This window comes from Leptodactylus fuscus, chromosome 4 (genome assembly GCF_031893055.1).
Source record: "Leptodactylus fuscus isolate aLepFus1 chromosome 4, aLepFus1.hap2, whole genome shotgun sequence".
Classification (NCBI taxonomy): domain Eukaryota; kingdom Metazoa; phylum Chordata; class Amphibia; order Anura; family Leptodactylidae; genus Leptodactylus; species Leptodactylus fuscus.
In genome coordinates this window covers 142,503,760-142,531,204 of record NC_134268.1, presented here as the reverse complement: position 1 = coordinate 142,531,204, position 27,445 = coordinate 142,503,760, and the positions used below count along the sequence as shown (strand labels likewise).

The 27,445-nt window shown below is 42.9% G+C and overlaps 1 protein-coding gene across 1 annotated transcript in view; it reads right to left on the bottom strand.

The window, feature by feature from the left end:
• The window catches only part of ITPRID1 (ITPR interacting domain containing 1), a 65,627-nt gene that overhangs the window by 4,176 nt on the left and 34,006 nt on the right, over positions 1 to 27,445 (bottom strand). Inside the window, exons 7-11 of the mRNA XM_075271097.1 lie at positions 23,775 to 23,851; positions 19,011 to 20,168; positions 14,854 to 14,981; positions 12,011 to 12,122; positions 8,108 to 8,332 (exon numbers count right to left, since the gene is read on the bottom strand). Of these exons, the coding sequence (XP_075127198.1) occupies positions 8,108 to 8,332; positions 12,011 to 12,122; positions 14,854 to 14,981; positions 19,011 to 20,168; positions 23,775 to 23,851 (1,700 nt within the window). The remainder of the gene's footprint in view (positions 1 to 8,107; positions 8,333 to 12,010; positions 12,123 to 14,853; positions 14,982 to 19,010; positions 20,169 to 23,774; positions 23,852 to 27,445) is intronic.

The following is a 27,445-nucleotide window of genomic DNA, read 5'->3' as shown; positions in this document are numbered from 1 at the left end:
CTGACTGTGCTGGCGATGCACTCCAGAGGACGAGCCAGGACACCACTTCATCTGCCTCCGCCACTTTGTTGACTTCTACCTCATCCTCCCCTGGTCCTGTCTTATCTCCTTCTCCTGCACCATCAAAGGCACCATCAGGCGTTTCTTTACAACAACCCACCATCTCTCAGACATTGGAGCGGCGGCAGAAATACACTGCTAACCACCCACACGCGCAAGCCTTGAACGCCAACATCGCTAAACTGCTGGCCCAGGAGATGTTGGCGTTCCGGCTTGTTGAAACTCCCGCCTTCCTGGACCTGATGGCAACTGCGGCACCTCGCTATGCCGTCCCTAGCCGTCACTACTTCTCCCGGTGTGCCGTCCCCGCCTTGCACCAGCACGTGTCACTCAACATCAGGCGGGCCCTTAGTTCCGCGCTTTGCACAAAGGTCCACTTGACCACCGACGCGTGGACAAGTGCATGCGGACAGGGACGCTACATTTCACTGACGGCACACTGGGTGAATGTAGTTGAGGCTGGGACTGCTTCCCAAACTGGCCCGGTGTACCTCGTCTCCCCGCCTAACATTCCTGGCAGGGACACGAGAAGAACACCCCCCTCCTCCTCCTCCTCCTCTACCGCCTCCTCCTCCGCCACCGCCTCCTCCTCCGCCACCGCCTCCTCCTCCGCTGTTAGATTGACCCCAGCTACGAGTTGGAAACGTTGCAGCACTGGCGTTGGTAGACGTCAGCAGGCTGTGCTGAAGCTGATCAGCTTGGGGGACAGACAGCACACTGCCTCCGAGGTGAGGGATGCCCTCCTCGATGAGACGGCAATATGGTTTGAGCCGCTGCACCTGGGCCCAGGCATGGTCGTTTGTGATAACGGCCGGAACCTGGTAGCAGCTCTGGAGCTTGCCGGACTCCAACATGTTCCATGCCTGGCCCACGTCTTCAACCTAGTGGTGCAACGTTTCCTAAAGAGCTACCCCAATGTTCCAGAGCTACTGGTGAAAGTGCGGCGCATGTGCGCCCACTTTCGCAAGTCGACAGTAGCCGCTGCTAGCTTAAAATCTCTCCAGCAACGCCTGCATGTGCCACAACACCGGCTTTTGTGCGACGTCCCCACACGCTGGAACTCAACGTTTCAGATGTTGAATAGAGTGGTTGAGCAGCAGAGACCTTTGATGGAATACCAGCTACAAAACCCTAGGGTGCCACAAAGTCAGCTGCCTCAGTTTCACATCCATGAGTGGCCATGGATGAGAGACCTTTGTGACATCCTACGGGTCTTTGAGGAGTCCACAAGGAGGGTGAGCTCTGAGGATGCGATGGTGAGCCTTACAATCCCGCTCTTGTGTGTTCTGAGAGAATCCCTGATTGACATCAGGGATAACTCAGATCACACAGAGGAGTTAGGGATAGCATCCGATCCGTCACAGCTGGAGAGTAGGTCCACACATCTGTCCGCTTCACTGCGTTTAATGGAGGAGGAGGAGGAGGAGGAGGAGGAAGAAGAGTTGTCCGATGATGTGATGGTGATACAGGAGGCTTCCGGGCAACTTCGAATCGTCCCATTGTTGCAGCGCGGATGGGTAGACATGGAGGATGAGGAGGAAATGGAGATTGAACTTTCCGGTGGGGCCAGAGGAGTCATGCCAACTAACACTGTGGCAGACATGGCTGAGTTCATGTTGGGGTGCTTTACAACCGACAAGCGTATTGTCAAAATCATGGAGGACAACCAGTACTGGATCTTTGCTATCCTTGACCCCCGGTATAAAAACAACATCTCGTCTTTTATTCCGGTAGAGGGGAGGGCCAATCGCATCAATGCTTGCCACAGGCAATTGGTGCAGAATATGATGGAGATGTTTCCAGCATGTGACGTTGGCGGCAGGGAGGGCAGTTCCTCCAGTAGGCAACCAAGTTCTCACCGGTCCACACAAACGAGGGGCACACTGTCTAAGGTCTGGGACACCTTGATGGCACCCCCTCGCCAAAGTGCCGCCACGGAGGGTCCTAGTGTCACCAGGCGTGAGAAGTATAGGCGCATGTTGCGGGAATACCTTTCCGACCACAGCCCTGTCCTCTCCGACCCCTCTGCGCCCTACACGTATTGGGTGTCGAAGTTGGACCTGTGGCTTGAACTTGCCCTATATGCCTTGGAGGTGCTGTCCTGTCCTGCCGCCAGCGTCCTATCTGAGAGGGTGTTCAGTGCAGCCGGTGGCATCATCACTGACAAGCGCACCCGTCTGTCAGCTGAGAGTGCCGACCGGCTCACTTTGATAAAAATGAACCACCACTGGGTAGAGCCGTCATTTTTGTGCCCACCTGTGTAAAGCACCCCAACATGAAACTCCATGTCTGTACTCAACCTCTCCAATTCCTCCGCATCCTCATACTCATCCACCATAAGCGTTGCACAATTCTGCTAATACTAGGCTCCCTCCACCCTGATTTCCCCCAACTCTGCTGGTTAGAGGCTCCCTCCACCATGAATTTGCCCAAACTGGGCTGTTTAGAGGCTCCCTCCACCATGAATTGGTCCAAACTGGGGTGGTTAGAGGCTCCCTCCACCATGAATTGGTCCAAACTGGGGTGGTTAGAGGCTCCCTCCACCATTAATTGGTCCAAACTGGGCTGGTTAGAGGCTCCCTCCACCATTAATTGGTCCAAACTGGGCTGGTTAGAGGCTCCCTCCACCATGAATTGGTCCAAACTGGGTTTTTTAGAGGCTCCCTCCACCATTAATTGGTCCAAACTGGGCTGGTTAGAGGCTCCCTCCACAATTAATTGGTCCAAACTGGGCTAATTAGAGGCTCCCTCCACCATGAATTGGTCCAAACTGGGTTTTTTAGAGGCTCCCTCCACCATGAATTGGTCCAAACTGGGCTGGTTAGAGGCTCCCTCCACAATTAATTGGTCCAAACTGGGCTAATTAGAGGCTCCCTCCACCATGAATTGGTCCAAACTGGGTTTTTTAGAGGCTCCCTCCACCATGAATTTGCCCAAACTGGGCTGTTTAGAGGCTCCCTCCACCATGAATTGGTCCAAACTGGGCTGGTTAGAGGCTCCCTCCACCATGAATTTCCCAAAACTTGGCTGTTTAGAGGCTCCCTCCACCATGAATTTGCCCAAACTGGGCTGTTTAGAGGCTCCCTCCACCATTAATTGGTCCAAACTGGGCTGGTTAGAGGCTCCCTCCACCATGAATTTGCCCAAACTGGGGTGGTTAGAGGCTCCCTCCACCATTAATTGGTCCAAACTGGGCTGTTTAGAGGCTCCCTCCACCATGAATTGGTCCAAATTGGGGTTTTTAGAGGCTCCCTTCACCATGAATTGGTCCAAACTGGGGTTTTTAGAGGCTCCCTCCACCATGAATTTGCCCAAACTGGGCTGTTTAGAGGCTCCCTCCACCATTAATTGGTCCAAACTGGGCTGGTTAGAGGCTCCCTCCACCATGAATTTGCCCAAACTGGGCTGTTTAGAGGCTCCCTCCACCATGAATTGGTCCAAACTGGGGTGGTTAGAGGCTCCCTCCACCATGAATTGGTCCAAACTGGGGTGGTTAGAGGCTCCCTCCACCATTAATTGGTCCAAACTGGGCTGGTTAGAGGCTCCCTCCACAATTAATTGGTCCAAACTGGGCTAATTAGAGGCTCCCTCCACCATGAATTGGTCCAAACTGGGTTTTTTAGAGGCTCCCTCCACCATTAATTGGTCCAAACTGGGCTGGTTAGAGGCTCCCTCCACAATTAATTGGTCCAAACTGGGCTAATTAGAGGCTCCCTCCACCATGAATTGGTCCAAACTGGGTTTTTTAGAGGCTCCCTCCACCATTAATTGGTCCAAACTGGGCTGGTTAGAGGCTCCCTCCACAATTAATTGGTCCAAACTGGGCTAATTAGAGGCTCCCTCCACCATGAATTGGTCCAAACTGGGTTTTTTAGAGGCTCCCTCCACCATGAATTTGCCCAAACTGGGCTGTTTAGAGGCTCCCTCCACCATGAATTGGTCCAAACTGGGCTGGTTAGAGGCTCCCTCCACCATGAATTTCCCAAAACTTGGCTGTTTAGAGGCTCCCTCCACCATGAATTTGCCCAAACTGGGCTGTTTAGAGGCTCCCTCCACCATTAATTGGTCCAAACTGGGCTGGTTAGAGGCTCCCTCCACCATGAATTTGCCCAAACTGGGGTGGTTAGAGGCTCCCTCCACCATTAAATGGTCCAAACTGGGCTGGTTAGAGGCTCCCTCCACCATGAATTTCCCAAAACTTGGCTGTTTAGAGGCTCCCTCCACCATTAATTGGTCCAAACTGGGCTGGTTAGAGGCTCCCTCCACCATGAATTTGCCCAAACTGGGCTGTTTAGAGGCTCCCTCCACCATTAATTGGTCCAAACTGGGCTGGTTAGAGGCTCCCTCCACCATGAATTTGCCCAAACTGGGCTGTTTAGAGGCTCCCTCCACCATGAATTGGTCCAAACTGGGGTGGTTAGAGGCTCCCTCCACCATGAATTGGTCCAAACTGGGGTGGTTAGAGGCTCCCTCCACCATTAATTGGTCCAAACTGGGCTGGTTAGAGGCTCCCTCCACAATTAATTGGTCCAAACTGGGCTAATTAGAGGCTCCCTCCACCATGAATTGGTCCAAACTGGGTTTTTTAGAGGCTCCCTCCACCATTAATTGGTCCAAACTGGGCTGGTTAGAGGCTCCCTCCACAATTAATTGGTCCAAACTGGGCTAATTAGAGGCTCCCTCCACCATGAATTGGTCCAAACTGGGTTTTTTAGAGGCTCCCTCCACCATGAATTTGCCCAAACTGGGCTGTTTAGAGGCTCCCTCCACCATGAATTGGTCCAAACTGGGCTGGTTAGAGGCTCCCTCCACCATGAATTTCCCAAAACTTGGCTGTTTAGAGGCTCCCTCCACCATTAATTGGTCCAAACTGGGCTGGTTAGAGGCTCCCTCCACCATTAATTGGTCCAAACTGGGCTGGTTAGAGGCTCCCTCCACCATTAATTGGTCCAAACTGGGCTGGTTAGAGGCTCCCTCCACCATGAATTTCCCAAAACTTGGCTGTTTAGAGGCTCCCTCCACCATTAATTGGTCCAAACTGGGCTGGTTAGAGGCTCCCTCCACCATGAATTTGCCCAAACTGGGCTGTTTAGAGGCTCCCTCCACCATGAATTGGTCCAAACTGGGCTGGTTAGAGGCTCCCTCCACCATGAATTTCCCAAAACTTGGCTGTTTAGAGGCTCCCTCCACCATGAATTGGTCCAAACTGGGCTGGTTAGAGGCTCCCTCCACCATGAATTGGTCCAAACTGGGGTGGTTAGAGGCTCCCTCCACCATTAATTGGTCCAAACTGGGCTGGTTAGAGGCTCCCTCCACCATTAATTGGTCCAAACTGGGCTGGTTAGAGGCTCCCTCCACCATGAATTTGCCCAAACTGGGGTGGTTAGAGGCTCCCTCCACCATTAATTGGTCCAAACTGGGCTGGTTAGAGGCTCCCTCCACAATTAATTGGTCCAAACTGGGCTAATTAGAGGCTCCCTCCACCATGAATTGGTCCAAACTGGGTTTTTTAGAGGCTCCCTCCACCATGAATTTGCCCAAACTGGGCTGTTTAGAGGCTCCCTCCACCATGAATTGGTCCAAACTGGGCTGGTTAGAGGCTCCCTCCACCATGAATTTCCCAAAACTTGGCTGTTTAGAGGCTCCCTCCACCATTAATTGGTCCAAACTGGGCTGGTTAGAGGCTCCCTCCACCATTAATTGGTCCAAACTGGGCTGGTTAGAGGCTCCCTCCACCATGAATTTGCCCAAACTGGGCTGTTTAGAGGCTCCCTCCACCATGAATTGGTCCAAACTGGGCTGGTTAGAGGCTCCCTCCACCATGAATTTCCCAAAACTTGGCTGTTTAGAGGCTCCCTCCACCATTAATTGGTCCAAACTGGGCTGGTTAGAGGCTCCCTCCACCATGAATTGGTCCAAACTGGGGTTTTTAGAGGCTCCCTCCACCATGAATTGGTCCAAACTGGGGTTTTTAGAGTCTCCCTCCACCATGAATTGGTCCAAACTGGGGTTTTTAGAGTCTCCCTCCACCATGAATTGGTCCAAACTGGGGTTTTTAGAGGCTCCCTCCACCATGAATTTGCCCAAACTCTGCTGGTTAGAGGCTCAATCCACCCTGATTTTCAAAACAAATGTTGGTGCCAACCTCAACTTACTACAAGGGCCAAATTCACTGCTGGTGACAAGCTCTCCTCACTGCAAGTGCCAAATACACATGTTTCAAGGTGTTTTCCTACTGTCAGAGAGGTGGTATTGAGTGTGTAAAGTGTGTAGTTGTTAGGCTGTGATGTTGGGGTAATAGAGGGTCTTTGGTGTGTTAGATGCCCCCAGACATGCTTCCCCTGCTGTCCCAGTGTCATTCCAGAGGTGTTGGCATCATTTCCTGGGGTGTCATAGTGGACTTGGTGACCCTCCAGACACGGATTTGGGTTTCCCCCTTAACGAGTATCTGTTCCCCATAGACTATAATGGGGTTCGAAACCCGTTCGAACACACGAACATTGAGCGGCTGTTCGAATCGAATTTCGAACCTCGAACATTTTAGTGTTCGCTCATCTCTAATTAGTATCACAATAGGTGACCCGGTGTTGTCATTTTGTGAAATGTTACCGATAACATGTCATTTGATCTGAAGAAGGGGTTTGTTAGTGATATCCTGAAATGTGTTGCTGCCACTTCCATTTGTAAGCCTCATTTATTGCCATATTTTCTATATCACATTGGTGCATTTAATTCGTTCTTGTGTCCAGTTCTAAACTTCATTTCATACCAAATTTCTCATACATCATCTGACTACTGTGTTTAGGAATGAGTGAACCATTTCATAACGTAACGTATCATAACATAATTTGACCCAAATTTGACTAAAGTTTTATGCTTGACCAAAAACATTTGGTACACAAAAAACTATTATACTCTACAGTTTGTCACTCACAAAACAATATTGTACTGTGGGTCTCCTGAGATCTCAGAGTATGATAAGTGCGGAGGTGAGTAAAAATAACAAACAGTTTTATTCACCTTGCCTCACTTCTCCTAGGCATCCCTATGGCATCTAGCGACCTATTCCGGCCCTTGATGTCATGCACTCCAGTGTCACTGATGAGGTCTGTGATTGGCCCTCAACAGTCACATGGGTCCTGCTGATATCATAATGGATACCCAGGAGAGGTGAGGCAAAGTGAGTAAAATTGTTACTTTTACGCACCTTCCCTGAGCCTCCACTTATTTTACTCTATGATTTGAGGAGACCCCAAAGTATAATAATAGAAGTTCCAGTTCATGCTGAACAAGTTTGGCCTGAAATGAACCAGAGGAACAAACCTCACAAATATTAATCAAAATGAATCTCATGAGGTTAGCCCTTTTCTAGCTGTGCTCTTTGTACTCTTGCTATAAAGCTAATTATTGTACATTGAAGACTTGGAGTATGGGATGGATACATACAAGATTATTTTTTCCCGAATTGTGGGCAGAAAATATGTAGTATTAACAGTAGAACCAAATTTTACCAAATCCCATCCACATTCAGTGAAATACATCACTGCAGATTTTGCTTGGAAACTGACCTACAGTGTGGATTTTAAGGGCTAGTTTACACGGGGAATCCGCATGTCATATTCTGTTGCTGCTGAACTGCATCGGCATCCCATCGCGGCTTTCTGCTCCGGATTAGGCCCAAATGAATGGGCCTAGTCCGGAGGGTGCTGTCGCAAGGCGGACACTGCGGATGATTCAGCCGCAGAATCCGCCTGAAAAAAGAACGCGAGCGGTCTACATAGACCACCATTGTGACGGGGAGGATTATGACGTGGATTCCGTGCCAAAATCCGCCCCCTCTTGCCCCGTGTGAATGGGGCCTAAATCCATACCTTGTCAATTTCAAGTATGATGCAGATTCCCTCCCCAGATTGAACCCCTTTCAATGATCATAATGAAATTTACTGCAACTCTTTAGCAAAATGTAGAATGAATCATACATATTTTGATACTGATTTGGGAAATATTTGCAAGATTCATGGTGGATTTTTTTTCTCTCAAAACTTACATGTTCCAAAATAGTGGTTAGATCAATTTTTTGTGACTGAGTTCTGGATTCTTCCTGAGTTACTGGGGTACTTTGATCAGTTTCGTGTAATGATGGAGTAGATGGTAAACTTTGGGTCCTTTGTAGACTTGCACAGTGTTCCCTAGAATTCTTGTCTTGTTCCCAGTTATAAAACTCAAGATCTGAATACAGCCTTGATTGCTCTTCTAAAACCTCTTCAAGTTGCTGTAAGTAGACATAAGTAAAATAAATACAGTTTAATAGATTTTTATTTTTAAACACAAAATTTAGACAGCACTTCCTTATTCAGATGTGACCCTATACTAACATAAACATTTCATTGCAGAAATATTTGGACAGTGACACAATTTTTGACATTTTAGATGTTTACCAAAAATTTTATTTGAGGGTATTGAAATCCAAATTGAAGTAAAGGATTAGGAATTACAGCACTGTAATATGTAGTTGCCCCTTTTTTTCAAGGGACCAAAGGTAATTGGACAATTATCTCAAACGCTATTTAATGGGGGTGTATGGCCTAGCTGAGCACCAAGACAGTTGCACTCCTCTGAGCTCCACCTTCCAGCCTCTCTATAGCACTATACCAGTGACACTAATTTCTGGCTTTTTGACCTGGGGGACTCCCTCCTAGGCATGATGACCCAAAAAGACTTACCAAAACTGGCTCAAAGAGGTTTATGGCCTTTTTTTGCTTTATTCTCTCCCTTTCATACCTAAGAGACGCCATCTTGGTCCCCCTTGGCTTCCTCATCTCAACCTGTGAGTGTCTGAAATCCACACACTACAGAGACTGAACTGATTCACCCCCTTTCTTCGCAGACAATATGAACTATCTGCTAGGACTACTTCCAGTCTGAGTTGTGACTTATTGTTGGTCTCCTCAGACTGACTTAGTTGTTCATGTCAAGGGTGTATTCATTAGGTAGGGTTTCCCTGTGGTTTTTACTTGTCATTTTTGTAGTTACTCTTTTGTGTGGTATGTAGAACATTAGTGGTATCCTTCATATTTATTCTCTATGGCTGTGTTGGCTTGTTTATAAATGTGGGTATACTTTTGATGCCTGCCACTATAATGAATATACTTTTCACACTTCTTTGTTAACCATATTTATTAACTCTGAATCCTATGTCAATCCCGCCTAGTAGCTATGATTTTTGTTGGTATTCCTCCATTTCCCAAATATGTTTATTTGTTGTAAGATATTTTATTTATTGTATCAATAAAACTATGGAATATTTTTACTTTAGTGTGGACATGTGTTTGTTTTTTTTTCCAACCAAATGCAGCAAAGTTGATTTGACAATGCTTCATGGTCCAGGTAGTCAATGACCCAAAGCATACTGCCAAAGCAACCCAGGAGTTTTTAAAGGGATTCTACCAATTAAAACTCTTTTTTTTTCTTGTTCACTCGTCGGAATAGCCTTAAGAAAGGCTATTCTTCTCCTACCTTTAGAAGTCGTCTCCACCCCGCCATTCGGTTAAAATCCCGGTTTTTGTCAGTATGCAAATGAGTTCCCTCACAGCACTGGGGATGGGCCTCAGCACTCAAACAGCACTGGGGGCATCTCCAATGCTGCGAGAGAACTCTCTCCAGCGACGTCTCCATCTTCTTCTGGCTGGGGTCACACTTCGTCGTCTGCGCCATTATGCTGCTGGCAGAGCCGAGTGCACATATCGGCGGCCATTTTTTTGTGCCCGCTTACGTGAGCATGCGCAGTACGTAGTAGGTAGTTCTATGGATTTCTAAAGGTAGGAGAAGAATAGCCTTTCTTAAGGCTATTCCAACATGTAAATGAGAAAAAAAAGAGTTTTAATTGTAGAATCCCGTTAAGGCAAAGAAGTGAAATATTCTGAAGATTTTATCTATTTATTAATGTTATTTTGTTCAATTACTTTTGAGCTCCTGAAAAGAGGAGAATTTGTAGAAAGTATGTGTGTGTATACAGTATGTGTATATAAATATATATATATGGAATGAGTCATTAATATTATTTAATGTACCCCTCTCACCTTGGCATGAGCTTGCTTAGTTTGTGGCTTAGTGAAGTGTTGAGCCAAGTCTTTGTGCCAGCTCTTTGAAGTCAATGACAAGAGTTGGCTCCTGGCTTGGAGCCAAAAGCTCACTTAGCCCAGTCCCCTTAATGGCAAACCCAGCCTCATATGTGGATAAGCTCACTCCATATGGGTATAATCCTGCCTCCAAATTGCTCACTGAGAATCATTTTAGCCTAATTTTATGCCCTTCTGTAGTAACAGCAGCCAGGGGGTCCTAACATTAAGTTAATAAGGAGTAATAGGGTGTCTGACTGTGTACACATCATAGTCAGCAGTAATTTATAAGGAGTCATTTGGGAGCCAAAAGAGCAGAGCGGATCCAAATCATCCAGCTCACTGAAAAGAGCCAAAGTTCCCATCACTACTGTGGGCTCGAATTCAAAGGCATGCAGCTTCCACAGGAGGGTGGTAAAGACTAAAATAAAGGTAGATGTGGCAATGATCTGTCTAAAGGGCTATATTGAAAAAGACATGTTTTGGGTGACCTTTTAAATCTGCCGTGACTAAATTAATGATGTTAACTTCTTAATTACTGTACAACCCATTTAATCATTCAAAGCTCATCTGCCATGACAAGGCAAACTCATTCAGTTGGAACCAAAGTCTAAAATATATCTCTCTTGGATCCTGAATAGGTCTACAGTTTGAACATCGGGCAAGTGGGATCCAGACCATTCTCAATTTCCATTAAAGTAACCTTGCACAGATAGGAGTCTGAAATAAAATCTGAGTATGCTCTATTTCAATTGTGAGTCCGGAAGAAGTATATATTAGTGTGGGGTCTCATCTGAATGAGGTTGACTTGTCATGGCAGATGGGCTTTTACAAGCTTGTTCAATCATGTATACAAAGAACTTCTAATGTGTATATATATATATATATATATATATATATATATATATATATATATATTATTTGTATACTATATGGGGTTTGTGACCCTCTCTTTTGGACATGCACTCCTTCTATTTGCACAGGACTATTTAATTGAAATATAACAAATAGTAGCAATACATTTCAGCTCTATTTATATACAGTAGGTTTTGGTGCTGTTTACAAAGTGCTGCTGATATATATATATATATATATATATATATATATATATATATATATATATATATATACACACCTCACTAACTAAATGAAATGTCATAATTTCCAATTTAACACTAGGGATTCTATATTTATTTCCAAAATATTTATAGTGGCAGGTTCACACTGTACATGTGATCCTATAACTATTTGGCAACTAGGGAACTTTTCTAAAAAAAAAATTCTCATTTCTGGTTTATCATTAGATTGTGAAGGGTGATTTAGAAAACTAATGACATTAATCCCACAACATTAGCATAGGGATTAAGTGTCTGATCACTGGAGATGTAACTTCTGGAATCCTGATCAATGGAGGCGTGCAAGTGCTCCTGAGTGCATGATTGACCACCACAAGCCATCCCAAAATTCCCATAAGAGTGAAAGTTGTGCTGCCTGAAAATGAATAACACTTCTCAATGCATATGACCTTCCAAAGGATAGGTCATCAATGTAATAAGCCCCGAAAGCCCCTTTTATTGAGATTGGTGATTTCTTATGTTAGAGCATTCATTTAAAGAAGTAGTTCCACATAAATGTCACAAAATATTACACATGATAATGCTAAAGTATTACGTAGAAATATCTATATATAATAGTGGTTTTTCAATGATATAATGTGAAGGTGAGTTTCTAAAATTGTGTTCAGTAAAGTGAAACATCTGCCTAAAACAACAGACCCAAACAGCTTGACGGTATCAACACAAAATAAGACTAAGAACATTTTTTCAACATACCATAGCAATAGTCTCCTTCACCAGACGTGCTCGTGCATCCAAATTGAATTCCAATTCTATAGCTTCTTTTAGAACTTTTTGACGTAACAAGTGCAATCTTCTCATGTTTTCTCTGAAAAAAAATAAGTAAATTTTAATGCAACGCACAGGTTTTGGACACAGAATTTTCAATTTTCGTATTCTGAAAGCTAAAACTTTTTTTTTCCCACAGATGTAGCTGTTTGACATATTATGTTTTAATATGTGAGATGTTATCGACATGACAATACCCCATTTGTAAAAATGTTAAAATATATAAAAAAGCATTTTAGAATGAACATATGATTTTTGTTTGTATTTTTTTAGACTCTTAAACTTTTTTCCCTTTTTTTTCAATCCCAGTAGGAGATAAAATTATAGTTGCGATCTCAAACCCTCAAAACCATCCTTTGACCTAATAGGGGGTTAATAATGGCAAATGGCTTGATTAAACTCTCCCCGGTTGCTATGGCTGAACATTGGAAACTCCCACTTGTGGATCCCCCGGGATCAATGGCACTGCACCAGGATGTCAGCTATAACACAATGTACAGCATATCAAGTAAACTATACAGTATTGTGCAAAAGTTCAGGGTGGATGTAGAAAATATACTGCAAAGTAAGAATGCTTTCAAAGATAGAAGTGTTAATGCAGCAATCAATTGGGGTAGACAATGATTCTGCAGTAGGAGTACTTGCAATTGTGACGGTGGCTATAAATTCAACCAAAACCTTCAGCTTTCCTTCTAGGCTGGTGCAGTGCTGAGGGGGCCTTCAGGGTACCTGATGGTAGTAGCAGTGTTTTCACCAAGGCACGTGTTAGTTGATTTTAGCCTTTCTAAGCCTGACCGAAGTCAGAAAAGCCATGATGGTTGTACAGAATGAAGACTCAGCAGACAAGAAGTTTACAGAACAGAATAATTTACACTCTTTTCTTTACTTGAAGTAGTACCAGATAACATAAAATCCAATTTCTGGAGGTACAATATTTATAGTATTACTTCTGTTGTTCCTTAGCGGCCCCTCAATTTTTTTATAATGTCACATAGTGTCTCCTCCACAAAGTATGTGACATAGTGGCCCCTGCACCCAGTAAAATGTTCCATAGCGGTCCTTCCACAAAGTATTATGTTCCATAACTGTCCCTCCACACGGTATAATGTCCCATAATGACATTATATTCTTGAGGGAGTCGCCAACAAACAACTTAGCTGCTAGCCCGCGGCCTTACTCACTGATCCCTGCTCCTGCTCACGGCCGCCTCCACTTCCCTTTCTGCCCTCTTAGGGGACCACATGCTTCCGATATTAGTGGTCAGAAGGGGAAGTGGAGGCAGCAGTGAGCAGGAATGGGGATTGATAAATAAATAGGGCCTGTTACCTGCTGAGGTTACTCTATAAGGTAATGGCCTATTTTAAAAAAAATTCAGCAGGGCAATAGTTACACCACTGCTTGTACACAGTTTATTGACGATCCCTTTTCTTAAATTCTCTTATGCTTTTCCCCTTAAACCTTCTAGGACCACAGGACATTAGTGAAAATCCTGCTCCTGGCCAGCAAATGGCTTTTCTATATCATGTCCTTCCTCTTTCTTCTTCCTACTGTCCCCACTTCTATGTCAGAATAATTTTGGGGCGTGAATAAAGGTATGACATGGAGGGGGGGGGGGTGCTCAAAGGTCCTGGGGAACGCCCTGGGTGCTCGGTGGGCTCATTTACATAAAATAATTAACAAGGATTACAACAGAATGGTGGGGAGAATCGAAAAAAAAGAAGGTAGTAGTAGAATAGCCATTTTAAAGGCTATCCAGGTATGTCTTTATCTCACAACCACTGACACCAATGATAGAATCACTTTAATGTTTGTAAAGTAAAAAGATATACAATTTTCCAATATACAGCTTTTCTAGATGTCTGCTTGCTGTCATTCATTCTGATTATTTTCAGTAGAGAAAGTCAGTCCATGGTCATGTGATGAACACACAGGTCCCAGTACTTGGGGAGCCCATTCTCCAGGACTAGAAACAAAGGCTGGTGGCAATATTCCTGCATTGAGGTCGGCTCAGTGTCCTCCGTGGTCAATATTCCACTTTACCTACCCTGTCTTCTCCCGAGCTTCAACTCAGACACCCTGTGAGTTACCGGAAAATACCTACACGCAATGAAGCATACACACCAACACTCGCTCCTCACTGAAGTTCACTTTTACTGACATAGATGTTGAAGACACAGCAAATACAGCAAGAGCAATATTTCAGCTGAATACAATTGACAGGTTGACAGATGAAACAGCAGGAGTAGAATGAAAGATTCAGTTTTCAGGATAAGAGGATGCGGCAATGAACAGCACACTTCCACTGTCAAGGGGGTGCATTGCCTTCTACCAGTGAACCAACTCTCATACTAATGGGTGCCTTAGGTGTTCCCGATCGTTCAACCGTATTAATGATATATACATGAATGGGGTTGAGCCGATCTTGAGATAACCTCCGACCTCAATCTCACGGGAAAAGATTGGGATCGGAATTCCGATCACGATCGTGAAATTTTCTTGATCGCTGATCGGAATCTGATCTTTTCCGATTCCAATTGCTCAACCCTGATGACCATAGCCACAGCCACTACCACCACTCAGCATCTCACAGCCCAGAGGAGTTTGGGAGTCCCACTGGGCTGCTACACATGTATTGCACAGGATAAAAATCTACCCTAATGTACAGGCATGTTCAAGACATTTCTACTAGGAAATACCATAAGTATATGGATAAAGCTTGCCCATTATCACAGTAAACTGAACTTAGGAAATACTGTGAATTTTGGTTTTACCTCTCTTCCCTTGTAAAAATATTATAGCATCCGGCTTGCTGTTCTGATAGATGCTGCTCAATTTCCGTTAGCTTCTCGCGATATTTCTGACATGCTTGTTTCATGTTTTCCACATCCTGGTCCGTATTCTGTTCAGGGTAAAAATATTATTAGACAAGTCTGAATATAAAGGTTACCTGGTTTTAGGTGCAGTACATAATCTCTCCCATACATTCTACTAATTGTTCTAATACATTACAGGTTAGGAACTCCTTAGTAAAGCACTTACTGGTACATTTATGCCGTGGTTGTGGTACACTATTGGTGCCTGGAAAACCTCTTAACATACTGTATAAGAGTATCTTTTTCACATACATTTAGCCAGTTACCTGCAGCCCCAACTAAATATAAACCCTGAATGCAATGCGAATGCAGCCTTGTTCATACTAAAGCGTTATAGCAAAATATCAAAACAAGAAAGAGTGTTTTTCAAAAACAAATGCATTTTTGAAAATGCAGCTTTTCTGTAGCATTGTCATTCACTGCACTTGTTTTGGAAATCGCTGCATCTTTGCACCGCGGTTTGTACTGCAAAGTGGGCATGATATGGGATTCACTAGAATCTCATCCACTTTGCTCTGACTGTAAAAAGCCATGATCTATTTCCACAGTGTTTCAACCGTAGGCAAATTGCAGCATTTATGCCATGTGTGGCCCTAAGGGGTTCTCTAATCTCAGGTTTTCACCTGTTCTGCTGTCTCCTTTCCCCTCCACTTCCTGGTTTTAATCTCATTCCTGCACAGAGCTCCTGTTTGCTCTTAATGGGACTTCGTTCTGAGGTTTCTGTCTTCTGCATGCAGAAGACGGAAACCTGTCAGACTGTGTCCAGCCATGAACGCTGGTGAGCGTTTTATGCTCTCCGTGGCAAAACCGTTTTTTTTTAAACCGGACACAGAGTCGGACATGCAGGACTCTGTGTCCGGTTTAAAAAAAAACGGTTTCGCCGCGGAGAGCATAAAACGCTCACCGGCACTCACAGCCAGACACTTTTCAAACCCATTCAAGTGAATGGGTTTGAAAAATGCCTGCCAGTTTCCGTCTCCTGCCCAGTTTCGGGCAGGAAAAGGAAACCTGAAAGTGGAGACCCCAGGCGCAGATGTGAACGAGCCCTTGCATACACAAATAACGGAAGCACTGCTCAAGAAACTTATTTAACCCTTATCAGGGCTCCAAACAGAAAGTACACAGAAAAGACAATATAGATGGCTGATGGTCGGGAGCAGGCTCCGAGTGATCGATCCAACCTGGTTAACAAGTCTGTAGCCTAGGCAACCAGCTGGGAACACTGAGGAGGGATTTTCAGTTGTGATTGACAAACAGAGCAAGATGAACAATTGGTGTATTGGGTAAAACACTTCAGTTAGCTGAAGTTAAAAGTCTGCATATGAGATTGGAATACCCCTTTAGTAAATATTGTAGTATATTTTATTAACAGATTTTGGTTCTGTTGGGGGAATCATAATACCCCAGAGATATGCTGTCTGTAAAGGAAAATTAATTAACAGGCCAAGATCGGCTACAGCCATCTTTGACCTGGAGAATCAACAGAGACACATGGTGGTGGTGTATCAAAATGAATTCTGTTTAATGGTGGTTAGTACAACAGTATATATCCCATGGCATAGACAGAACAGGATTGGCTAGTAAAATTAGCATAACATCTATTGGTGGAGAAGTTTGTAACAATAGCCCTGATGCTTACCTATTGGATAAGAAACTGGACAGAGGGCTGAGTGGGGGTGTGAGCTGTAGAAGACACATGGCCTCTCTAAAATGGAGTCTGTGAGCTCATGGTATGCTGGCCGCATAGCCTCACAAAATGGCAGCCATCAGCACATGTCTCAAATACACACCCTAGATGTTTATCTCATGGTATTCTAAAGACAATAGACATCCTTGTTGGAGACAATTAGCTTAATTACCCTTCTCTTGTCCCTTTATCTTTAAAAGGGTCTTTGGTCCTTTCCTAACAATGCCCCTGGTTCCAGACGATCTGTCTCCATTCTTTGTAAGATAGCATCACCCAATACACAGAGCATAGTATTTACATAACCAGTCTGGCAAGTCTCCAAATTGCTAATCTCTGGACAAATAGAACAATCTCAGCCCCCACCTCTATACACAATTTTTCATAAGATATTATTAGCCCCCCACAGTTCCATTCTCTGAACTCCTACACTGAATTTTACTTTTACCCCTTTTGTGTTCTTGGTCTTGTTTCACACTGGCTTCTCACTGGAGTATGAGTGTACATGTTCTAATAAACCACACAAAGGATAAGGCCCTACATAATGAAACACAGCTAACACTACAGGAAAAAAAAAAAGAAAAAAAAACATAGCAAAAATGTGTTGCTTTGTTTTTTTTTCATTGATTTTATTGTTGTGTTTGAATTTTTTCTTACTGTATTAAATATATAGAAAAAACACAAAACATTAAAAAAAAACATGCATATATGAAAGAGAAACTTTTCTGCACTTTTTTCCTTCAACGTACAGATGAGAATAAACCAAATCTCTTCACATCGCTGGTTCTGTAAAACTGCCTTTTTTACAGCCATGTTTCCGAAGCAGCCAAAAACACTGCATTTCTGCAACACGGAGATTTAGCCAAACTGGGTCTGGAGGGATCACTTTAACCATTTACTGACTTTATAAAACCGAATCTTTAGATGACGCCATGATTGGAGTTTTTCTGTGCTATTTCCAGAGGGCTATCAGTTATAAAGACAGGACTGGAATACTTATACACAGTGGAAGCTTCTCTCAATCCGGACTGTGTTTTTAATTTATGACATCTTTGGAAATAGTACAGAAAAAACTCCAATCTTGGAGACATCTGAATGATTTTATTTTATAATGGTCGAGATATTTGGTGTCATATATCTCGCTGTTCTACATTTTATAGTGGCTGAGATATACTCATTTCCCCTGCTTTGTTAGAGTACCTATACCTATACTCCAGTGACAAGCCAATGAGAGAAACAAGGCAAAGAACACATAATGGACAATGGGGGAATTCAGCATAGTATGTCATGGAAAAGAGTCAAAATCTGTAAATAATGTATATTACAATATGTATTAACATGATAAATGCAGAGACTTCACCCCAGGAGAGTCCTTCACAGGGTCATTTGTGAATGCCAAGTATCGGTAAAAGTTGGAGTTGCCTATTTAAGGGGTGCAGCTTTTATATAAGGGCACAGTTACTTATAATCAGACCCCATATAATAATATTAGACCACATTGCTACCTGTTAAATAAAACAAACAATTGCACCGTTTTTCTTTACTCCATTTAGTGATCATGTTACATATTTTTTGGCAATACTGCATTTGTCCATGTTATGTTTTATTACTGTCATTTAATAAATTATACTGTGTTGTTAAAATGGATTTAGTGTAATTTATGTTAAAACTTTATATAATTATTAAAGCCTTATTTTACTAATTTGTTTTTTTTCTCATAACAAGATTTTTCTTTTACTACATGTATATAGTATACAGAAAAATATCTCTATATCTCAGTACATTGTATGCTTAGAAGATCTAGTTTCTCAGAAGGCTTAGTGTGATCTTACTTTAACTACTGACTTGGTTTTATCAGGATCCCAGAATGGCATTATTATAAATCATAACTCCTTGTTCCCGCAGCAGATAGTATCTGTATAGCTGAACGGGCTGTTTTGTTTACTTCCTTTACATGGCTCGGGTCACACTATGCAAATATGCTGCAGATTTTCTGCAAAGATATTGTGTACATTGTTTCCCAGCAAGGTGTGATATTCACTTTGCTCTGTGGTCTTAGTTGAAGCATGTAAATGTAATGTGTCTAAATCTCATCACAATGCTGCTACTGTAGATCGCAGTGGGTTAGTCATAGTTATCCAGCTGTGATCACATACTTTGGCCAAGTTCCCATAAGACTATTCAGGAATTCCTTTGTAATTATTCATATTAGTCATATTATTATAGGATAAGTACTGTTTCCAATAGCAGGTATTAAATAACTTTGTCACAGGAAAAGATAACATTCTGCCACACCAATTTCACAGGTGATCGACAGTGACAGATACAGCAATGTCATAATTGATGGATATGAAGGGTGAATTATACATACCAGTGAAATAGTGATCAATGACTCTCTTAATAACTTCAGCGTATCAGATAACTCTCTCTCTAGGTTGCTTTGAACAGTCGGCCTCGTGGATACGTTATGTCTGTATCTTGTGCTTTGTTGAGTACAGCAGTGATGGCAGTGACAGCAATGACAACAATGGGTGCTCAGGGGTGAACATGGTGAATGAAGTGGGGGCCAGGCAGCAGTATCAAATGATTGTGATTCTGTGAGATAGCGGCTCCTTTGATGTGAACAGTGATGGTTAGTAGTGCATTCATTCCACCACCCCATATCAGTTTGACTATAGGCTTCTTTTCCCTCTATACCGCACTGTAACAAAGCATGCACTTCACTTCTGTTAGTATGTGTGTTATAAACATTAGTAGGTCTATTTGATCCATCATTGGTGTCTTGTAACTGACTTGAAGACATCTGAATAGTCACTGACTTGTAAATATTTGTGTTTATTTCTGTTTGGAATGTGGTCTTTTTGTCTTGGTCGCTAGTATTTAGCTCCGCATCAGAGTGATATACAGATCTCTCTGGAGTATGGTCGTCTAAACTGTAACTATGGATATCACACGTTGGAGATGGTGTCCATTTTAAGTTGGACAACTCCACCGAACACTCATCATCCGCAAATGAATCTCTCTCACTGTCACTCTTTTGAAGATCACTTACACCTTCTTCAAGGAAGTCTGGAATTACACTATCATTTATCTCACCAAAGGTTTCAGGAAAGCTTTCCCTAATATCACTTAAGTAATGTGTGACATAAACTGGGAAGTTAACTTCTGAAGGAACCTCTGGGGACTGTTCTTGATCCTCGATGACTGAACCATCCACTTCATGTAGTAGCAGACAGCCATCTCTGTTTGCAAGTGCTTCATTTCTGGGATCTCCTGGTGTTCTCTCTTCATCTTCTGTTTCATGTATATTGTCTTTATCATCATTATCAAAACTCTGAAAAACATCATCACTGTTTTCGGTGTTCATTGACAATGACTTTTGTGGCTTATATTTTTCTTTTTTAGTCTCCACAGGTTCAGTGTAGTGAGTGACATCATATTCTTGACTTTCATCATAAGAGACAGAGAAATCAGTTTTCTCCCTGAGAGTTGTCTGGCTATCATTACTATCTGAACTTTCATGCAGATTCTGTAGAGAGAAAAACAGAAATGATTCAGGTTGATGTGAATCTATGAAAATACAGCACTAGTGTGTACTGGCCAACTAATAGATGTGGTATGAGAGATAACGCAGAGGTCTACTGTGCCAGTGACCACCAAGGAACCAATCCCACAAAACCAAGGAAGATCACAGCATCTCAGGAGTAAAAACCAAACAAAAACTGTATAATGCAATATCACCCTTACAGGTCAGTTTGGTGTTTCAGAAGGTATTGATAGACATATAAGGTAGTGAGAGAGACTCTGATTTCAGTCTTTTTGAGAACTGACTGATCATTTATGGGCTGCTCTTTCTGCCGTCATCCGCAGTTATCTGTGTTTTACCTATGCACAGTATAGGGAGAAAAATGTCGATAATAGTGTGTAGGCGAAGAAGCAGCAACTCATAAATTATCATTATAGAGTGCTGTAAGAATCGCATAGTTAGGCTGTATTCACACAGAGTAACGCCAGGCGTTTTTTGTGTGTTTTTTGCACATAGCGCTGCGTTAACGCCGCGTAGCGCCGCATGTACGCCGCACTATTTTGTGGTGGCGTTGCCCGGCGTTAACGCGGCGTTAACGCGGCGCTATGTGCAAAAAGCACACAAAAAACGCCTGGCGTTACTCTCTGTGAATACAGCCTAAGTTCACAAAAAATACTAAATGTTAGTCCACAAGTGACAGAATACTGAAATCAGTCTGCTTAATGCTATACTGTACTTAGTGAGATGACAGGCTTCCCTTCATGTCATTTTTAATAGATGACTTATCCTGCATGGCATTTCTAATAACATAATAAAAAAGACTGAAAATGAATAAAAATATAGCAACTCAATAACACCAGGACCTTCAGGGATGTGGCTCAGGATCTCCCATTTTGAGCCATAGTGGAGATAGGTTCTTCCCCAGAGTAGAACAGCATATTACATGGTCGCTCATTTATTTATTTTAAATGTAGATTGTGAGCCCCATATAGGGATCACAATGTACATTTTTTTCTCTTCTTCATTCAAGTATGTCTTTGTGGAATGAAAGGAAATCCACACAAACACAGGGAGAACATTCAAACTCCTTGCAGATGTTGTTCCTGGCGGGCTTTGAACTCAGGACTCCAGCGCTACAAGGCTACAGTGCTAACTAGAGATGTGCGAACACTAAAATGTTCGAGGTTCGAAATTCGATTCGAACAGCCGCTCACTGTTCGAGTGGGTTTCGAACCCCATTATAGTCTATGGGGAACATAAACTCGTTAAGGGGGAAACCCAAATTCGTGTCTGGAGGGTCACCAAGTCCACTATGACACCCCAGGAAATGATACCAACACCCTGGAATGACACTGGGACAGCAGGGGAAGCATGTCTGGGGGCATAAAAGTCACTTTATTTCATGGAAATCCCTGTCAGTTTGCGATTTTCGCAAGCTAACTTTTCCCCATAGAAATGCATTGGCCAGTGCTGATTGGCCAGAGTACGGAACTCGACCAATCAGCGCTGGCTCTGCTGGAGGAGGCGGAGTCTAAGATCGCTCCACACCAGTCTCCATTCAGGTCCGACCTTAGACTCCGCCTCCTCCGGCAGAGCCAGCGCTGATTGGCCGAAGGCTGGCCAATGCATTCCTATGCGAATGCAGAGACTTAGCAATGCTGAGTCAGTTTTGCTCAACTACACATCTGATGCACACTCGGCACTGCTACATCAGATGTAGCAATCTGATGTAGCAGAGCCGAGGGTGCACTAGAACCCCTGTGCAAACTCAGTTCATGCTAATAGAATGCATTGGCCAGCGCTGATTGGCCAATGCATTCTATTAGCCCGATGAAGTAGAGCTGAATAGCACACACATTCAGCTCTACTTCATCGGGCTAATAGAATGCATTGGCCAGCGCTGATTGGCCAGAGTACAGAACTCGACCAATCAGCGCTGGCTCTGCTGGAGGAGGCGGAGTCTAAGATCGCTCCACACCAGTCTCCATTCAGGTCCGACCTTAGACTCCGCCTCCTCCAGCAGAGCCAGCGCTGATTGGCCGAATTCCGTACTCTGGCCAATCAGCACTGGCTAATGCATTGTATTGGCGTGATGAAGTAGAGCTGAATGTGTGTGCTAAGCAGGGAACTGTCTCAGGGAACTTCCTCTATCCCAGAACACCACCTACTCCTCCTGCTAAGGCCTAGCTCTGTAATACATGCTAAAATACACTCAGCACAGAACCATGGGAGGCATGGGTTTAAATACAGAGTAGAGACCACTCCTCCCAGGTGCAAATGGGAGGACAGACTAATCAACCAGGAGATAAAGTTGCCTACCATCAGTGCGCACGTGCCAGTCAGAAGGTGTGCACCAATACTCACGACAGGACAACCCCGCAGCGCCAGGATGCCACCCCAGACACTGCGCAGCCAAAAACTCCCCAGGTAAGAAAAATAGAAAGTAAAGAACCTAAATACTCCTAACATCCTACATCAGAGCCGAGGGTGCGCTTGAACCCTTGTGCAGCCTCGGCTCTGCTACATCAGAGCCGAGGGTGCGCTTGAACCCTTGTGCACACTCTGCTTCATCAAGCTAATAGAATGCATTGGCCAGCACTGATTGGCCAGAGTACGGAATTCGGCCAATCAGCGCTGGCCAATGCATCCCTATGGGAAAAAGTTTATCTCACAAAAATCATAATTACACACCCGATAGAGCCCCAAAAAGTTATTTTTAATAACATTCCCCCCTAAATAAAGGTTATCCCTAGCTATCCCTGCCTGTACAGCTATCCCTGTCTCATAGTCACAAAGTTCACATTCTCATATGACCCGGATTTGAAATCCACTATTCGTCTAAAATGGAGGTCACCTGATTTCGGCAGCCAATGACTTTTTCCAATTTTTTTCAATGCCCCCGGTGTCGTAGTTCCTGTCCCACCTCCCCTGCGCTGTTATTGGTGCAAAAAAGGCGCCAGGGAAGGTGGGAGGGGAATCGAATTTTGGCGCACTTTACCACGCGGTGTTCGATTCGATTCGAACATGGCGAACACCCTGATATCCGATCGAACATGTGTTCGATAGAACACTGTTCGCTCATCTCTAGTGCTAACCACTAACTCATTTATTTATGTGGCGTAATATCATTTTTATACTACAAATACCCAGCCACAGGGACCTAACATCCAGATATCTGGTTTTCATGGATATGTTCTGTCCATGTCCTACTTGGACAATGAACATTGTTTTTATGGTTTTTTTTCGTCATGTTGTGACCAACTGCATCGACTATTTTTTAAACAAAATTGCTATTCTTTGCATTCATGCTAAATGAACAACACACAAATGGTATCTATGCGCTGTCCGGGATTTTCACAGGCTCATAGATTTTCATGGGCCTGTTTGCAAGTCCATAGTTTAAGCAAAGTACAAAATAAGAAGAAAAGAAGACATTCATTCATTCCTGCTGTGGTTTAAGCAGTTGACCAATGGTCTATATAAAATGTAATAGGACTGTGTGCTATAAGTCCATGGGAAAGTAAGTTATGAAAGAAGCTCAGGAGACAAGCAGGTTTTCCTTAGGCTTTATCAGCAAACTAAAATCTAGGGATTATAAGTATGACTTACCTGTAAAGGTAAAGGCTCTGGAGGTTCTTCTTGAAATCCACTACTGTCAGATTGGCAGCTGTTTGTTCTCGCCATTTCTATGAAACATGTAAAACAATGTTGGTATTATTTTAAAGAAGTAGAGATTACGGTAATATTGCTAACCAGCTTTGTATTACGCTAAGGGAATGTGTCATCTGTTTTTTTCAATATTAAACACCAGACAATGTAGTTTAGTTGGTATCTTTATTTTATCTTTTGTGTCTGATTATTGTGGCAGCCATTTTGCTGGACCTATTGCTAACAGAGAGAAATAAAAATGTATAATCTTATTTAAAGCATATCTAACAAGCGTCAACCTTCATACACATTACAATCCAATTATTTCATTGGAGCAAGCTTTCTGCTGGAAATACTATAATGTAAATAATCTTTCAGACAGCTTTTGATTTTCTGCAGTATTTCTGTCGTTGATTACATATATTTTATCAACATATATTGGCTCTTTCTGTCAAATCCTTCATTTCCTTAGGTCCAGTTCACATCTGCCTTTGGGCCATTCCTTTCCCCTAAACCGCAAGACATATGTGGAGAGAAAAGTCCTGGAGCAGCACTTTTCTCTCTGCATTTTTGGTGCAGAAACCGAGCGGAAACCACACGGACTCCATTATAGTCTATGGGTCCTCGGGTTTCCTTAGGTAACCACTTTTTTATGCGGATGGGTTTCTGTTCCGGGGGGGGGGGGGGTGTCCCCAAGCGGACTCCCTGAACAGAATCTCTAACGCAGATATGAACCGGGCCTTACTCTTCCGCTTCTGAATTGAGAGTTATATCACTGTGTACTATGTACAGGATTGTCACTGCTCATACTTGATTTGTCTGCTCTCAACAACCCATTTCATTTACAGTATCAGTGTCATTTACATAATGTCCACTAGGTGGTGATAGAAGACTACATTATAAGCCACTGTGCCTGTCCAGCTGTACCTGTACAGACCATCTGAATGTTGTGCTTCCTTTCTGTCATACAAAGACAGATACATAGATACATGTGACTAATAAGAATTTATACAGTTCACATATCTCAGATTTTTTTTAACTCTTCATGAGTGCCACTCTTTACTGTGTGAAAGTTTAATATATGCTTGCATGCTTGAATGGAGTTTTTTTTATTCATAAAATATTAATATAGTAGCACAAATACATTTCTGGATATAGACATTTTAAGATCTCAAATGCACCAAATAATGACATATTATATACTGTAAATTAGCATCTAATATGTACAGTGGGGAAAGTCAGCCACCAATTGTGCAAGTTCTCCTACTTAAAAAGATGAGAGAGGCCTGGGCAACGAAGGAGTGGCTTTGTAAGAAGCATTTCAAGGTCCTGGAGTGGCCTAGCCAGTCTCCAGATCTCAACCCTATAGAAAACCTTAGGAGGGAGTTGAAAGTCCGTGTTGCCAAGCGACAGCCCCAAAACATCACAGCTCTAGAGGAGATCTGCATGGAGGAATGGGCCAACATACCAACAACAGTGTGTGCCAACCTTGTGAAGACTTACAGAAAACGTTTGACCTCTGTCATTGCCAACAAAGGATATATAACAAAGTTGAGATGAACTTTTGTTACTGACCAAATACTTGTTTTCCACCATAATTTACAAATAAATTCTTTCTAAATCAGACATTGGTATTTTCTGGATTTGTTTTCTCATTTTGTCTCTCATAGTTGAGGTCTACCTATGATGTAAATTACAGACGCCTCTCATCTTTTTAAGTGGTGGAACTTGCACAATTGGTGGCTGACTAAATACTTTTTTCCCCACTGTACTTAGGGCACAAATAATCAGTTTTGAAACAATTTAGTAAAGTTTAATACACATTTATTTAAAAAATAAAAAAGGGACATTCAGAGTACAAATAGGCAGCTTTCTACTGCCTATTAGATTGGAGGAAAATGTCTTATGAGAAGATTGTTGGCAAGACATAAGAGTGCTCAGATACTGGCTAACAATGGGCTTATATACTATTTTTGGGCCCCCGCTATCTGTTTCAAACCCTGGGATAGGCTGTTTTCTAGAGGAGTTATTCCGCTTCCCATACAATGCATTAGGAAAAATATATTTGTGCCAATAAAAAAGGTATCAACTGATACTGATAACTCTCAATTTTTTTTTTATATACAATGCATTGTGAACGTGGGTTGGAAAAAAAACCTCAGGTCTGTCATTGTGCTTTATTGCATTAACTGCATGGTAAAATTGATCCGTGACCTTCAATCCGTGGGTCAGTAGGATTAGGCTGTTATTCGCTTTGTCTTGTTCATTTGTTTGGGATTTTGGGGGCGAGAGCAGGAAGCTAGAGCCAATTATTTTATAGTGATATTCTTCCATTATGGCATTCACCTTATATATGATATCATTTATGTTTTTTTATTTATTTAGTTATTTATATGTAACAAAGGGAAAGGTGGTGTCTTGAATTTTTAATGCTTTTTAGACTTATACATCTATTTATAGTCCCCTAGAGGGTCCGAACCTATAGTTGAATCACTGCTTATGTAATACACTGAAGGACTTCTGTATTGCGGTGTATTCTCTATGTACAGTTCTATGAACTAGAAGCCTATAATAGGTTGCTGAATGGTACGATGTTGAAGGGATACTGAACATATAATGTAAAAAAACGGTGTTGCAAATGCAATTGAGCTTAGCATGTAAGTGGTTAAACAGCTGCAATGAGCATCATAAGGCTACACCAACTGCATATAGTGTGAGCTGACGTGTAAAGTAGGTATGGCCAAGGTGTTAACTTTATAGGACACTCTTTATTACCTCTACCAACTCCAGTTCTTTGTATCCCTTAATAGGCAGAACGTCAGTGATTCCAGCTCAGTTGCAATTTCCCTCCAGCCCCCACCAGGTAGTTTTGGTGCCTGAGGTGATAATTAGATATTGTACTGTCATGTGGATGATATCAGAGAGAAGCCAATAAGGAGTAGTGATTCAGAGTACTTGGACAACGTCCAATCAGAGGTGGGCAGTGACAGAGAGCTATGAATTGCATCCTTTTGTCTGTTCCTCCCTAAGACCACCCACTTGAGCCTTAGTATCAAATCAGGCATAAACTAATAACACCTATTGCTCAGGAGCGTTGGAGTCTAGAGAGGAAATTCTAAGTGTGCCAGAATAAGTCACCTATCAAGATACACAAAGAGCTGGAGTTGGTGGAGATTCTTTAAATTCTAGTCCATAAAATAAGGAGGATCATTTCTACCCATGATTTTTGTTGCATCTGTCTCACTTACTTAATCTGTGTTACCATGTGACTATGTGACCTGCACCACCCACACTTACACATAAAGTAACACTCCTGGAAGTTTCACATTAGCATTATGTCAGCAAAAAGCTAAGACTCAGCCTCCTAGTTACAGTAAGACAAATTTTCAGTATTCATTTATTCCTAAGGCGCCTGGCACTTTTACAGTCATACACACCTGTTGCTTAGGCCAAGGGGCTGCCAAGTTAATTCTTAGTTTTTAAAAGTAACACCTTTAGTAAATATTGTTAGTAAGTTTTTTCCAATGTCATCATAAATGCAATGCAATGTTACTGTTTCAGTAGTAAAGTGTGAGATAACCAATGTTAAGCTGCAGCTAATGCAAAAGATTTCTGTACTATCCTTTAACCAC